We start from the raw sequence: 15,051 nt of genomic DNA, 5'->3' as shown, positions 1-15,051 counted from the left end.
CTAGCTGGTTTGGCTCAGTGGATAGAGCGTCGGCTTGCGGACCGAAGGGTCCCAGGTTTGATTCCGGTCTAGGGCACATGTCTAGGTTGCTGGCTCAGTCCCCAGTGTGGGACATGCAGGAGGCAGCCAATCAATGATTCTCTCTCATCATTGATGTTTCTATCTCTCTCTCCCTTCCTTTCTGAAATCAATAAAAATATATTTTAAAAAGAATATTGTTCATACACATTCAGGAGTATACAGTTTGCTATATTGATTAAATGGTAAGAGTTTTCAAACTAGAGAGAACACTAGTACAACTCTGTGGTCTTAGATAAGACTACTAGTAACTTGAGACCTAGAGAGATTGGGTTTCTTGAAATGCTATTAATTCAGTGATGATGATGATGATTGTCATAAACATTTGGGAAGATTAAGAAATAGTTTTTGGCCCCGCCACCCCTGCCACCCCCGCCGCGTTGCCCCCACCCCCGCCGCTCCTGCGGACTCTGCTGCTTGAATGGGAACCTCTTGCGGAGGCCGCTGCCGGGACGGGCGCCGAGTGGGAAGCATGGGGAGGCGGCAGGCGTGGCACCCGCCATGGCCACGGCGGGGTGTGGCCGGCGCAGCGGCTGCAGTCGTGAAGTCCGGTGCTCCTCGGCCCCGGACGGGCCCACCGCCGCGGACGGGCCAGGGCGGCTTGGAGGCCGAGGGAGCCGCCCGCCGCCGCTGGTCACCATCCCCACCCTCCGCCGATGGCGAGCCCCTGCCGCTGCTGCTGACTGCACTTCCATCCATCCCTGGTCGCTCTATGTCCGCCCTGGGAGCCCTGCGAGCGCCGACGATGGACGATGGGGAACACTACCTCATGCTGCCTGTCGTCCAGCCCCAAGCTCCAGAGGAATGCGCACTCAAGGCTGGAGTCCTACCGGCCTGACGCTGACCTGAGCCGCGAGGACACGGGCTGCAACCTGCAGCACATCAGCGACCGGGAGAACATCGATGATTTAAACATGGAATTCAATCCTTCAGACCATCCTCGAGCCAGCACAATATTTCTCAGTAAATCTCAGACAGACGATGCTAACAGAACAAGACAAGAAACAAAACCGAAAACCACACAAAAAACAAACCAGCAACAACAAGAACTGAAACAAACAAAAAATAATAACAAAAGACGAGACAAAAAAAAAAATAAATGAAAAGGGACTATGAAAAGAAAGAAGGATAAAGAAAAGAATATATAATAAGGAATATCAAAAGAAACTGGAGAGAATAAGAAAAGGAAAGAGAAATAAGGGACATAGAAAAAAGAAGAGAAGGAAAACAGTGAAATGAAAAAGAAAAATAGAACATTAAAGATGATCTCACTTTCTTTAAGAACATATGGAGTAGACACTACTATTATGTCATATTAGATATGAGTATGGCTGATACACTGAACAGATGGGACTAAGTTATAATTGGAAGAACAACTGGAGAGAGAATCAAGATGGCCTCATAGATAAATGTGGTATTCATTGCCTCCCACAACCACATCAAAATTACAACTAAAATACAATTATTATTCAGAAGCTTCTGAAATATGGCTGAATGGAAGTCCTACAACTAGAGAATTAAAGAAAGACTTATTAGGAGAGACAGAGGCTCAGAAAGGGGCTGGGCCGACACTCACATCGAGTGTTACTTTAATTGGGAGGGATATCCCAGCTGTGGAGGCCTCCCATGAGGAGCAAGGGGTCCCAGCACCAAGCAGACCCCTCAGCCCAGGGTTCCAGTACTGGGAAGAGAAGTCCCCGTAATTTGGGGGTATAAAAACCAGCTGAGTGACATCTAGGCTGCTGGAGACCCAAGCAGTCCCTCATAAAGGGCCAGTGCATGGACTTCCTCAAACACACTCCCTCTGAGCTCCAGAGCAGGGGTTCAGGCTTGGGGGGGGGGGGCGGATCCAGGGACATACAGAGAGGAACCTGATTGTCTTGGCATCAGAGAAAGAACTAGGGGGTGGCTTTCTCTCAGACAGGGGTGCCCTCAGGGGTCATTGTTCCTATGCTGATACCTCCCCTGCAGCAGAACTAACTGGCAAGTGACAAATCTGAGTCTCCATCAGTTTGCCTCACACTGTTCCCTCTGCCCTAGTGATTCCGAGACCCTACCCCACCCAATTTGCAGCCCACCAGAGCTGTTTGCAGTGGCTTTTCCATATGAATGGCCTGTCCTGGCTCAGGCTTCAGATTTTCCTAAAATCTCTCAAACAAGCAGCAGCTGGCATCAGTGTGCCCCATACCTCTCAGTAAGAGGCCCCTGGCCCAGCACTAGCAACAGCCTGCTTTACTTCACAGTTTGGCCTCTCCTGGGTACTTCCAAGTCCAACATAAGTAGCAGCTATCTGCAGATCACTCTGTAGGTCCTGACAGGTGACCCCAGGCAGGGCACAGGCCATGGCTAACTTTACTCCTCCAGCGGGGCTACAGGGCTAGTGCATCCAGGGGGCAGCATCAGACCATATCAGATTACAACTCTACACATCCATGAGCAACATATTCAAGGGGAAGACTCACTGAACACCAAAGCTCCACTGAAGCAAGTCCTGCTCCATAGGAGTGTCTCCTACACAGCAGCTCCTCCACTATAGTTGCAGCTGGTCCTCACAGGCACTTGATTTGGGGATTAATTCCTTTCAGTGATGCCAATAGCAGCAATTAAGACTCCACTACAACAGGACAGTGCACACAACCCACACAGTAGTGCACCTAGAATGCCCAGCTTAGATGACTGGGGAGGCTGAGCCATTGGCCCTACAGGATACCTAATACACAAGGCCACTCTACCAATTTCAGGAGACATATCAGCTCTTCCTAATACATAGAAACAAACACAGGGAAGCAGCCAAAATACAGAGGCAAAGAAACATGTCACAAATGAAAGAACAGAAGAAATCTACAGAAAAAGAACAAATGAAGTAGATGCAAGCAAACTACTAGATACAGAGTTCAAAATAATTATTATAAGGATGCTTAATGAGAGCTTCAAGGGACTTAGTGAGAATTTCAAGGATCTGAGTGAGAATTTTAAGAACCTTACTGAGAACATCAAAGACATGAAAAAGGACCAGTCAGAAATTAAGCATACACTAACTATAAATGAAGAGTAATTTACAGGGAATCAACAGTAGAGAAGGGATACCAACAATCAATTCAGTGATTTGGAATTTTAGGAAGGATAAATCACCCAATCAGAACAAAAAAGAAAAAGAATCCAAAAATATGAAGACATTGTATGGCAATAAATACATATTTATAAACAATTAAATCTAAAAATGAAAATAAATGAACAAGGAATCTAATGAAGAAAATAAAGCGATGAATAAAATTGAACTAGAGGCAATAGAAACTCGGAACAGACAGACAAATCTCAGAATGAACAGGGCAGTGGGAAGAGATTAACCATAGATCTTGTATGTATACTAGAGGCCCAGTGCATGAAAATTCATGCACTGGAGTGGGGGGAGTCCCTCAGCCCGGCCTGCCCCCCTCACAGTCCAGGAGCCCTCAGGGGTGGGAGGCGGCCCGGCGATCAGGGGAAGGAGACACCCCCATCACACCTCTGCTGCTGCCACTGCCAGCAGTGCAAGCCTCGGCCAGCCCTGGTTACCTGAGCCCCTGGCAGCCCTGGGCGGCTAGGTAGCTGCCATTAGAGGCTTACCTGCACCTCGAGCGTCAGCTGGGCAGCCGCCATCAGAGGCTTGCCTGCACCTCGGGCGTCGGCTGGGCAGCCGCCATCTGAGGCTTGCCTGCACCTCGGGCCGGCCCTGGGCGGCTGGGCAGCTGCCATCCGAGGCTTGCCTGTGCCTTGGGCTGGCCTTGGGCGGCTGGGGGGCTGAGGGGACTGGGGGACTCCATGGGCAGGCGCACAGAGCTGAGGGTACTGGGCGCCACCATCTTGTGGCTGTGGGCACTGCCATCTTTGAGGGTGAGGCAGTCAGCATATTCCCTCCTTATTGGCTCTGGGCGCCACCATCTTTGTGAGGGCATGATGGTCAATTAGCATATTCCCTCCTTATTAGATAGAATATTCATTACCTGCGGACACAGACAATATGGTGGTGAAGGCCTGGGGTGGGGCAGGAACTGGATGGAGGATGGCAATGGAGGTGGGGGAATGGGGACATCTGTAATACTCTCAACAATAAAGATTAAGATGAAAAAAAAAAGAAATAGTCTTTGGAAGTTTAGGTATAATTTTAATTAATTAAGTGAAATAAATTGCTTTTAGTTTTGACATATGTTGTAGCACTAGTAGGATTCCATGTGAAAATCCCAAGTGGTCTAGAGTTTTATTTTAATAGAAATCGGAGTTTTTTCCTAAAGTTAGAGGACAAGGTTTAATGATGAGGTTATATCTAATGCTTGTCAAGATTTGGCATTGTCTCTTTCAACCATGGCAATATATGGACTAATTTCAGTTCTACACAATACAATAGGGAAATCTATTTGCTGGAGGGAGAGGGAAACACTTAAAAATTAACACATACACCAAGAAATAGATCACTAAATAGAAATACAGGGCCAAATGACAGTACTTATCACTGGAAAAGGTAGGAAAATTATGAAGAAATCAATCATTTTATCTCTAGACAGGTGCTTAAAAACAAAGGAAAGTAATATAAAATTGAAATTGTAAATTAATATTATAGTCTATATCATTTTAAAGTGAGATGTGCTTTTCCAGATGAATTTTCTCATTCAGACAGAATATTGCTGATTTTCATTCTGATTGTGTTCACTTGGCAGAATTCTCACTATTCATTAATGTTCTGGTTATTTCTTATCAGCTGTCCCAGTTTTGTCCTTCTGATCAAGTAATTCTGATTGCACAGAAAACATGTTTACTGATGGCAGCTTCAGTTGATCTAGAGCAAGGTAGAAAAGCTTCAACAGCCTTTGAACAGGTAATACGCTACCTTCAAATAAAACACAAGCGTTCAGTGTGCTATTTGGTATGTTTGCCTTCCCTGATGCAGTTTTTTTTTCTTTAAAGAATTATTTCCTTCCTTTCAGCACCATCTAAAGGTTGCCTTTTAAAAATATTGGCTTCTTTTTAAAAGATTGAATGTCACTTCTTTTAAAATGTCCCTTGAAATAGACCACTCTTTCCAAATCTGTTTTTTAAATACTCTTTAATTTCATCGTCTCCCTGTGATCATATGTGGTCCATAGGAGTTTCTCTTTTGTTTCCTTTCACATATTCTTTAAGGAAGAACTCCTCTACTCCTGCAGCTTTGATAAGCCATCTGAAATTATTTATGTGTCTTGTTGTTCTTTGCTCAATTGCATTTGCTTTCTTTGGCCCATGTCCTTAAATATTTATTATCAACCCAATTTTAACAAGAAGACAGAATTCCTACCTTTGCCTGAATTATCTACTTTTTTTTTCTTTTGTTTAGACAAAAACAACAACAAAAAGCCTTCCCAATTTCTCATATTTTCCAGCTTCTTTTCTTTCCAATTGATATAAATCCTTCTTGCCTGGTTATTCTCTTTGGTTAATCTCTTTTTTTCATATATGATTCTTCAGATCTGGAACAAACTCTCAGATTTCTGCTGACACATTTTTCTTCCTTTCTCTTCCCTTGTTGAGTACAACTCAGAAAACATTTGAGTACCAAGCACTCTGCTAAATACTAGGAATAAAAAAGACAGTTCTTATCCTTGAGGAGTAAAACATCCTCCTTTTAGAAACCTTTCCATTATAAAAGAAAATGAGAAAAGAATCTATGTGCCCCAGAGCAAAAAAAAAAAAACAACAATTCTGCTTTTTAACAAGTGAGGGCAAATGTAATTTTATTCTCAATAAGATTTATTTGTGCCCTAACTGGTTTGGCTCAGTGGATAGAGCGTTGGCCTGCGGACTCAAGGGTCCCAGGTTCGATTCCGGTCAAGGGCATGTACCTTGGTTGCGTGCACATCCCCAGTAGGGGGTGTTGCAGGAGGCAGCTGATCGATATTTCCCTCTCATTGATGTTTCTAACTCTCTATCCCTCTCCCTTCTTCTCTGTAAAAAATCAATAAAATATATTTTTTAAAAGATTTTTGTGCTTTACTAAAAAATAGTAATAACATATTGTTTCTGCATAGTGCTTTTAGCTTCTTTAAAGTTTTCCTTTTAAGTTGGTAGTCCTGACGTTATTAAATTTTGTATCTCAGTACAAATTGATGTGAGGGAAATTTCACAAACTCTTAAGTACAGTTCTTAATTATTTTGTTTGTTTCTAACAACTGTTCATTTTCTTCTGTTCTTTCTCTTGCACACCCTGTTATTTCCTAAGAACTATTTTAGTAACCCTTATATAATTTTCTTTGCCTTTGAAAGGATTTCTATTTAGGTAATTGAAGATGCACTTCTGCCTTTCACCATCTAAGTTCAGTCTCTATGAATGATGCTCTGTCTTTCTAATCAGGATTTGTTGGATTCTACTAAATACATCTGTTTCTTGTTCTGTAAATCCTCATAATGTGGAATATTTCCAAATAAATAGATGATGAAGGACTGTAGCTATCCTTTATAATTTTATCAACATTGTCTCTGTTCTCCTGAGTATGCATTAGGCGGAAGTGAGAGATGCTTTAAAAATATAATAATTGTAATTTATTAAGAAACCACATCTTTTTCCTACAATAGGGGCAGATAAACTACTGCTCACTGGCCAAATCAGGCCTATGGTCTATTTTTCTATACCCTCAGAGTTAAGAATGGTTTTTACATTTGTAAAAGATTGTAAATGAAAATATAGGACAATATGTGAAAGAGAGTTTGTGTGTCTGACAAAGTCTAAAATATTTATTCTGTGGCCTTTTACAGAAAAGTATCCTGACCCATGTCCTAGATTATTTTTAACAGACTTATTGAGGTATAATTAACATACCTTATAATTTACCCATTTATAATATACAATTTTATATTTTTTGGAATATTCACAGAGTTGTGCAACTATCAACACAATCCCATTTTAGAACTTGTTCCTCCATCCCTACCACCAACCCTAGGCAACCACTCAGCTCCTTTCTGTCTCTATAAATTTTCCTTATCTAGATATTTCATGTAAATGTCATCATACTATTTATAGTCTTTTATAACTGGCTCCTTTTATAATTTTTCAATAATGTTTTTTAGGTTCTCCATGTTGTAGCTTTGACCAATACTTCAACCCTTTTTATGGCTAAATAATCCATTGTATGAATATACCACATTTTGTTTATCCATTGATGGATATTGGGGTTTTCCAGTTTTCAGATATAATTAATAATGCTGCATGTCCAAATTTTTTGTGGATATGTGTTTTCATTTCTCTTGAGTGTATACCTACAAGTGGAATTGCTCGGCCATATTGTAACTTTATGTTTAAATCATTTGAGGAACTACCAGACTGTTTTCCAAAGCAGCTGCACCATTTTACATTCCCAGCAACAATAGATGATGATTCCACTTTCTTCACCTCATTACTACCACTGCTATTATGTCCTTTGGATTATGGCCATCCTAGTGAGTATGAAGTGCTATCTCATTACAGTTTTGATATGCATTTCCCTAATGACTAATGATGTCATTACTAATGACTAATGACAAAAGGTGTTGAGCATCTTTTCCTTCTTTGGAAAATGTTTATTCAGGTTTTTTTTTACCATTTTAATAAAGTTATTTGTCTTTTTATTATTGAATTTTAATAGTTATTTATATATTAATACTAGGTTTTTATCATATACAATTTATAACTATTCTTTGCCATTATGTGTTTTCATTTTCCTTTATTGCTAGTACCCCTTGAAGCACAAACATTTTTATTTATTTATTTTTTCTTTTTTTAAACCACTTTATTAAGGTATGGTTTAACATATAAAACACTGTACACATTTAATGAATACAACTCTATGAGTTTAGGGATAAATATACACCGATGACACCATCACCACCAGTTTTTATTAAGGCCATAAATATATCCATCATCTCCCAGTTTTTTCCCATCCTTATAATTATTATTACTATTATTATTTGTGTGTATATGTGTTAAGAACACTTAACATAAGATCTAACCCAAGCAAATTTTAAGTATATAATACAGGCACTATGCTTAATAGTAGCACTAACCATTTTTATTCTTTTAAAAAATTTTTATCTTTATTGTTGAAAGTATGATAGATGTCCCCTTTCATCCCCATTGACCCCTTCTAGCCCACACCCACACCCTACCAAAGCTTTCACCACCTATTGTCTGTGTCCATGGGTTATGCATATATGCTTATAAGTTCTTTGGTTGATCTCTTCCCACCAATCCATTCTCCGCCATCTTCTCTCTGAGAATCCACAGTCTGTTCCATGTTTCTGTGTTTCTGGATCTATTTTGTTCATCAGTTTATTTTGTTCTTTAGATTCCACATATGAGTGAGATCATGTGATACTTGTCTTTCTCTGATTGACTTATTTCGCTAGGCACAACACACTCCAGGTCCCTCCAGAAGCAGAAACATTTTTAATCTTGATGATGTTCATTTTATTTATTTTCTTGCTGTTGCTTGTGTTTTTGGTTTTATGTCTAAGATCATTGCCTAATCCAATGTCTTGAAGGTTCATCCCTGTTTTCTTTTAAGAGTTTTATATTTTTAGTTCTTACCATTTAGGTCTATGATCCATTTTGAGTTAATTTTTATGGGTGGTATAAGATAAGAGTCCAGAGTTATTCTTTTTTTAAAAAAAAATATTTCATTGATTTTTACAGAGAGGAAGGGAGAGAGATAGAGAGTTAGAAACGATGAGAGAGAAACATTGATCAGCTGCCTCCTGCACACCTCCTACTGGGATGTGCCCGCAACCAAGGTATAGGCCCTTGACCAGAATCGAACCTGGGACCCTTCAGTCCGCAGACCGACGCTCCATCCACTGAGCCAAACCAGTTAGGGCCAGAGTTATTCTTTTTCATTTGAATACCCTGTTGTCCCAGGACCATTTTTTGAAAACTATTTTTCCCATTGAATTATCTTGGGACCATTGTTGAAAATCAATTGTCCATACATGAAAAGGTTTATTTCTAGAAACTCAATTCTATTCCATTGATATCTGTGTCTATCCTTGTGGCAATGCCACACTGATTTTATTATTGTAGCGTTGTAGTAACTTTTTTTTCTTTATTGATTAAGGACACACAATTACATATTTGTCCTTAGCATCCCCCCCATAACCCCCCACCACCAAACACTCATGCTCTCATCCCACTGGTGTCTGTGTCCATTGGTTAGGCTTATATGCATGCATACAAGTCCTTTGGTTGATCTCTCCCCCTTACCCCTGCCCTCCCCCACCTTCCCTCTGAGGTTTGACATTCTGATCAATGCTTCTCTGTCTCTGGATCTGTTGGTTCATTTTTAAATAAATCTTTATTGTTCAGATTATTACAGTTGTTCCTCTTTTTTCTCCCCATAGCTCCCCTCCACCCAGTTCCCACCCCACCCTCTGCCCTTACGCTCCCCCCACTGACCTCATCCATAAGTATATGATTTTTGTCCAGTCTCTTCCCACACCCCCACACCCCTTACCCCCCGAGGATTGTCAGTCCACTCCCTTTCTATGCCCCTGATTCTATTATATTCACCAGTTTATTCTGTTCATCAAATTTTTAATTCACTTGATTTTTAGATTCACTTGTTTTTGTTTTTTTTTTTTACTTTGAGTACATTTTATTCTGGTTCTCTGAGTACAGCTTTGGCTACATCCCATAAATTTTGACAACATATTATTTTATTTTATCATGTTCTGCTTGTCATTATTTTACAAAGGTTTTCAATGAAGTTTTTTTTAAATTTCTTTATTGATTAAGGTGTCACATATTTGTCCTCATCCCCCCATTCCCAACCCACACCCCTCCCCACAGATGCCCCAACCCCCTGTTGATCTTAACCCTTGGTTAGGCTCGTATGCATGCATACAAGTCCTTTGGTTGATCGCTCTCCCCTCCCCCACCCTCCCCTACCCTCCCTCTGAGGCCTGATAGTCCAATCGATGCCTCCTTGTTTCTGGTTCTGTTGTTGTTCATCAGTCTATGTTGTTCATCATTTCCCCTAGATGAGCGAAATCATGTGTCACTAGAGATATACTTATAAGAACTGAATGTGAGACGAGCAATAATAGTTATGCTGACAGGCAAATGAATCAGTCTGTAGTGAGTTTCTTTCTGGACCAACAGTTCTTTTGAGACCCAATTTCAATGTCCACCAGTTCCTTATGTGTACATGTCGGCACTGACTTTTCAGCTCTGGATGGTAGACAAATGGTGGTAATGCAGGTCCGACTCTCTCTGGTTTGGTCTCGGCTGGACCCAGAGGCACGGCTTCACCCGCACTCAGGGGCGCGTGGCCTCACCCGGACCCAGTGGCGCGTGGCCTCACCCGGACCCAGGTGCGCGCAGCCTCACCCAACCTGGGACCCAGCCTCACCCGGACCCAGGGGCGCGTGGCCTCACCCGGACCCAGGGGTGCGTGTCCTCACCTGGGCCCGGGACCCAGCCTCACCCGGATCCAGGGGCACTTGGCCTCACCCGGACCCGGGATCCAGCTTCACCCGGACCCAGGGGTGCGTGGCCTCACCCGGACCCAGGGGTGCATGGCCTCTCCCAGACCCAGGGGCGCGTGGTCTCACCTGGGCCCGGGACCCGGCCTCACCCGGATCCAGGGGCACACGGCCTCACCCGGACCTGGGTTCTAGCTTCACCCGGACCCAGGGGTGCGTGGCCTCACCCGAACCCAGGGGCGCGTGGCCTCTCCCAGACCCAGGGGCGCGTGACCTCACCCGGGCCCGGGACCCAGCCTCACCCGGACCCAGGGGCACACGGCCTCACCCGGACCCGGGATCTAGCTTCACCCGGACCCAGGGGCACATGGCCTCGCCCAGACCCAGAGTCGCGTGGCCTCACCCGGCTCCAGGGGCGCGTGGCCTCACCCGTACCCAGGGGCATGTGGCCTCACCCGGACTCAGGTACGCGCGGCCTCACCCAGACCCGGGACCCAGCCTCACCCGGATCCAGGGGCACACGGCCACTCCCGGACCCGGGATCCAGCTTCACCCGGACCCAGGGGCGCGTGGCCTCACCCGGACCCAGGGGCGCGTGGCCTCTCCCAGACCCTGGGTCGCGTGGCCTCACCCGGGCCCGGGACCCAGCCTCACCCGGATCCAGGGGCACACGGCCTCACCCGGACCCGGGATCTAGCTTAACCTGGACCCAGGGACGCGTGGCCTCACCTGGACCCAGGGGCGTGTGGCCTCTCCCAGACCCAGGGGTGCGTGGCCTCACCCGGATCCAGGGGCGCGTGGCCTCTTCTGGACCCAGGGGCGTAGCCTCACCTGGACCCAGGGGCGCACGGCCTCACCCAGACCCGGGATCCAGCTTCACCCGGACCCAGGGGCGCGTGGCCTAACCCGGATCCAGGGGCACACGGCCTCTCCCGGACCCAGGATCCAGCTTCACCCGGACCCAGGGGCGCGTGGCCTCTTCTGGACCCAGGGGCGTAGCCTCACCTGGACCCAGGGGCGCATGGCCTCTCCTGGACCCAGGGGCACGACCTCACCCGGGCCCGGGACCCAGCCTCACCCGGACCCAGGGGTGCGGCCTGGGACCTAGCCTCACCCAGACCCAGGGGTGTGAGGCCTCACCTAGACCCAGGGGCGTGTGACCACACCCGAGCCCAGGGGCGTGCAGCCTCGCCCGGACCCAAGACTCAGTCTCACCCGGACCCAGGGGCGTGCGGCCTTACCCAGATCCAGGGGCACGTGGCCTCGCCCAGACCCGGGACCCAGCCTCACCCTGACCCAGGTCCCAGCCTCACCCGGATCCAGGGGCGCGCGGCCTCACCTGGACCTGGGACCCAACGGGGCTTCGTCTTCTTGATCCCAATTCCTGTTGGTCAATTCCCTCTCAGCAATTCCTTCGGCCATTTTCTCAGAGCTCCGGGGCAGCTGCCGCAGGACTCGTTGGGTGGTGGGCTCGGCGAAGCACCAGTGTGCCCGGTGCGCGGTGGCGGGCTGGTCCGGGGTCGCTGCGTCGGCGCTTGGGTCTGCTGCGGTGGCCAGTCGCCGAGCGTGCGCACCTGGCTACTTCCGGGGCGTTGAGATTCTTGAAGGACTCGGAGGTCAGCAAGCGCGGAGTCTCCCACCCCATGTCTCCCAGGGGCTTGTCTGTCCGTGCTCGGCAGCGAGTGGAGCCGTCCCCTCAGCCGGAGACCGCGGGGGGAACCGCGCCGAGCACGTTCCAGGCCGCCATTGTGTCGCCTGAGCCATAGTTCTTAAAGTGTGATCTTTGGCTCACCGGCATCAGCATCATCCCGCGTACCCCTCTCTTTTATTCTAGTTGTAGAGCATCTGCTCAGCCAGCCCTCCGGTGGTTCTGGATGGTGTCTGCTCTGTTTTCCCGTTGTAGTTTCAAAATTGTTGTGGTAGGCAACAATCAGCTAGATTCACTTGTTGATAGGTATGTATTTGTTGTTCATAATTTTTATCTTTACCTTTTTCTTCTTCTTCCTCTTCTTAAAGAGTACCTTTCAGAATTTCATATAATACTGGTTTGGCGGTGATAAACTCCTTCAGCTTTTTCTTATCTGTGAAGCTCTTTATCTGACCTTCAATTCTGAATGATAGCTTTGCTGGGTAGAGTAATCTTGGTTGTAGGTTCTTGCTATTCATCACTTTGAATATTTCTTGCCACTCCTGTCTGGCTTGCATAGTTTCTGTTGAGAAATCAGCTGACAATCGTATGGATACTCCCTTTTAGGTAACTAATTGTTTTTCTCTTGCTGCTTTTAATATTCTCTCTTTGTCTTTTGCTCTTGGCATTTTAATTATGATGTGTCTTGGTGTGGTCCTCTTTGGATTCCTTTTGTTTGGGGTTCTCTTCACTTCCTGGACTTGTAAGTCTATTTCTTTCACCAAATGGGGGAAGTTTTCAGTCATTATTTCTTCAAATAGGTTTTCAATATTTTGCTTTCTCTCTTCTTCTGGCACCTCCATAATTCGGATGTTGGTACACTTAAAGTTGTCCCAGAGGCTCCTTACACTATCTTCATATTTTTGGATTCTTTTTTCTTTTTGCTTATCCAGTTGAGTGTTTTTTGCTTCTTTGTATTTCAAATCTTTGATTTGATTCTTGTGATCCTCTAGTCTGCTGTTGGATCTCTGTATATTATTCTTTTTTTATGTTGTTTTTTTTTTTTTTAGAAATGTAAAGCCATATTTTATTTTATTTATTGAAATATATTTTATTGATTTTTTTACAGAGAGGAAGGGAGAGGGATAAAGAGTTAGAAACATCGATGGGAGAGAAACATCGATCAGCTGCCTCCTGCACATCCCCTACTGGGGATGTACCCGCAACCAAAGTACATGCCCTTGACTGGAATCGAACCTGGGACCCTTCAGTCTGCAGGCCGACGCTCTATCCACTGAGCCAAACCAGTCATGGCTGTATATTATTCTTTATTTCAGTTAGTGTATGCTTAATTTCTAGTTGGTCCTTTTTCATATCCTCGAGGGTCTCATAAATTTATCGGTGGTTTCTAGAAAGTTCTTTAAAAAACTTATAAGCATGGTTTTGAACTCTATATCCTCCATTTCTTTCATTTGTGACCTGTTTCTTTGTCTCCACATTTTGGCGGCTTCCCTGAGTTGATAGAGTGGCTTTGTGTGCTAGGTGTCCTATAGGGCCCAGTGGCTCAGCCTCCCCAGTCACCTGAGGTGGACACTCTTGGTGCACCCCTTTGTGGGCTGTGTGCACAGTCTTGTTGTAGTTAAGCCTTGATTGTTGTTGGTATCACTGGGAGGAATTGACCTCCAGGCCAATTGGCTGTGAGGGTCAGCTGTGTCTATGGTTGGAGAACTTCTGTGCTGGAGAAACCCTTATGAGGCAAGACTTGCTTCAGTGGGGCTTTGGTGCTCACTGAGTCTTCCCCCTGAGTGTGTCCCCTATGGATCTGAGGAGTTGTAATCTGGATGGTCCCACTCTGACCACTGGGTACACTGGCTCTTGGATCTCCAAGGAGGTGCTAATTTAGCCTCTGCCTGAGGCCACCCAGCAGGAGCTACAGAGAGATATGCAGATTCCTCTTCTTTGTTTGGGTTTTGGAGATGCCCACATGAGGCCCAGCTGTGAAGCAATGCAAGCTACTGTGGGGCCTTGGGCCTTCTTTTGGATGTTCTGGGTCTCACTGACTCAGCTGCAGTTTGTTAGGTAAGTTTAGATTTCAGAGGACCAGGCCATTCATATGCAAAAGCTTCTGCACACAGGTTGGGTGGGGCAGGGTCTCAGGGCAGAGCAAACAGCAATGGCTTCCGATCAGCCCTGCCCTATGAGGCCCCCGGGTCTCAGTGTCCCACAGTAATTGCTGCAAGCACGTCTGAGAGAAAACCACCCTCGAGTTCCGCCCAATGCCAGACAGTCCAGCTTCTCTCCATATGAGTATGGGAACCCAGACTCTCACCTGGAACTGGAGTTCAGAGCAGTCGGGAGCTTGTGTCTCCCTCCTGATTGAAAAAGACAGCACGTACTCAGTTGCCAGCCCTTTTCAAGCATGTGCCTCCATACCTCTGCACGTTACATCCGCAGCTCCACTGAGTCTCAGTGTGCTTTTCTCTTTCCTTCTAGTTGTAAAATTTCCACTCAGCCAGCCTTCCTGTGGTTCTGGATGATGTCCATTTTGTCTTTTTTTTTAATTTAATAAATCTTTATTGTTCAGATTATTACAATTATTCCTCTTTTTTTCCCCCCATAGCTCCCCTCCATCCAGTTCCCACCCCACCCTCTGCCCTTACCCCCCCCCCACTGTCCTTATCCATAGGTGTATGATTTTTGTCCAGTCTCTTCCCACACCCCCCACACCCCTTTCCCCCCCAAGAATTGTCAGTCCACTCCCTTTCTATGCCCCTGAGTCTATTATATTCACCAGTTTATTCTGTTCATCAGATTTTTAATTCACTTGATTTTTAGATTCACTTGTTGATAGATTTGTATTGGTTGTTCATAGTTTTTATCTTTACCTT

At 45.4% G+C, this 15,051-nt stretch overlaps 1 protein-coding gene across 1 annotated transcript in view; it reads left to right on the top strand.

The window, feature by feature from the left end:
- TEX11 (testis expressed 11) overlaps nt 1–15,051 on the top strand; it is a gene marked incomplete at both ends in the record, with an annotated part of 446,038 nt that overhangs the window by 361,898 nt on the left and 69,089 nt on the right. The window contains one exon of the mRNA XM_079764448.1: nt 4,814–4,930. Coding sequence (XP_079620574.1) covers nt 4,814–4,930 — 117 coding nt within the window. The remainder of the gene's footprint in view (nt 1–4,813; nt 4,931–15,051) is intronic.

This window comes from Cnephaeus nilssonii (assembly GCF_951640355.1).
Source record: "Cnephaeus nilssonii genome assembly, chromosome: X".
Classification (NCBI taxonomy): domain Eukaryota; kingdom Metazoa; phylum Chordata; class Mammalia; order Chiroptera; family Vespertilionidae; genus Cnephaeus; species Cnephaeus nilssonii.
This window is presented reverse-complemented; position numbering and strand designations above follow the sequence as displayed.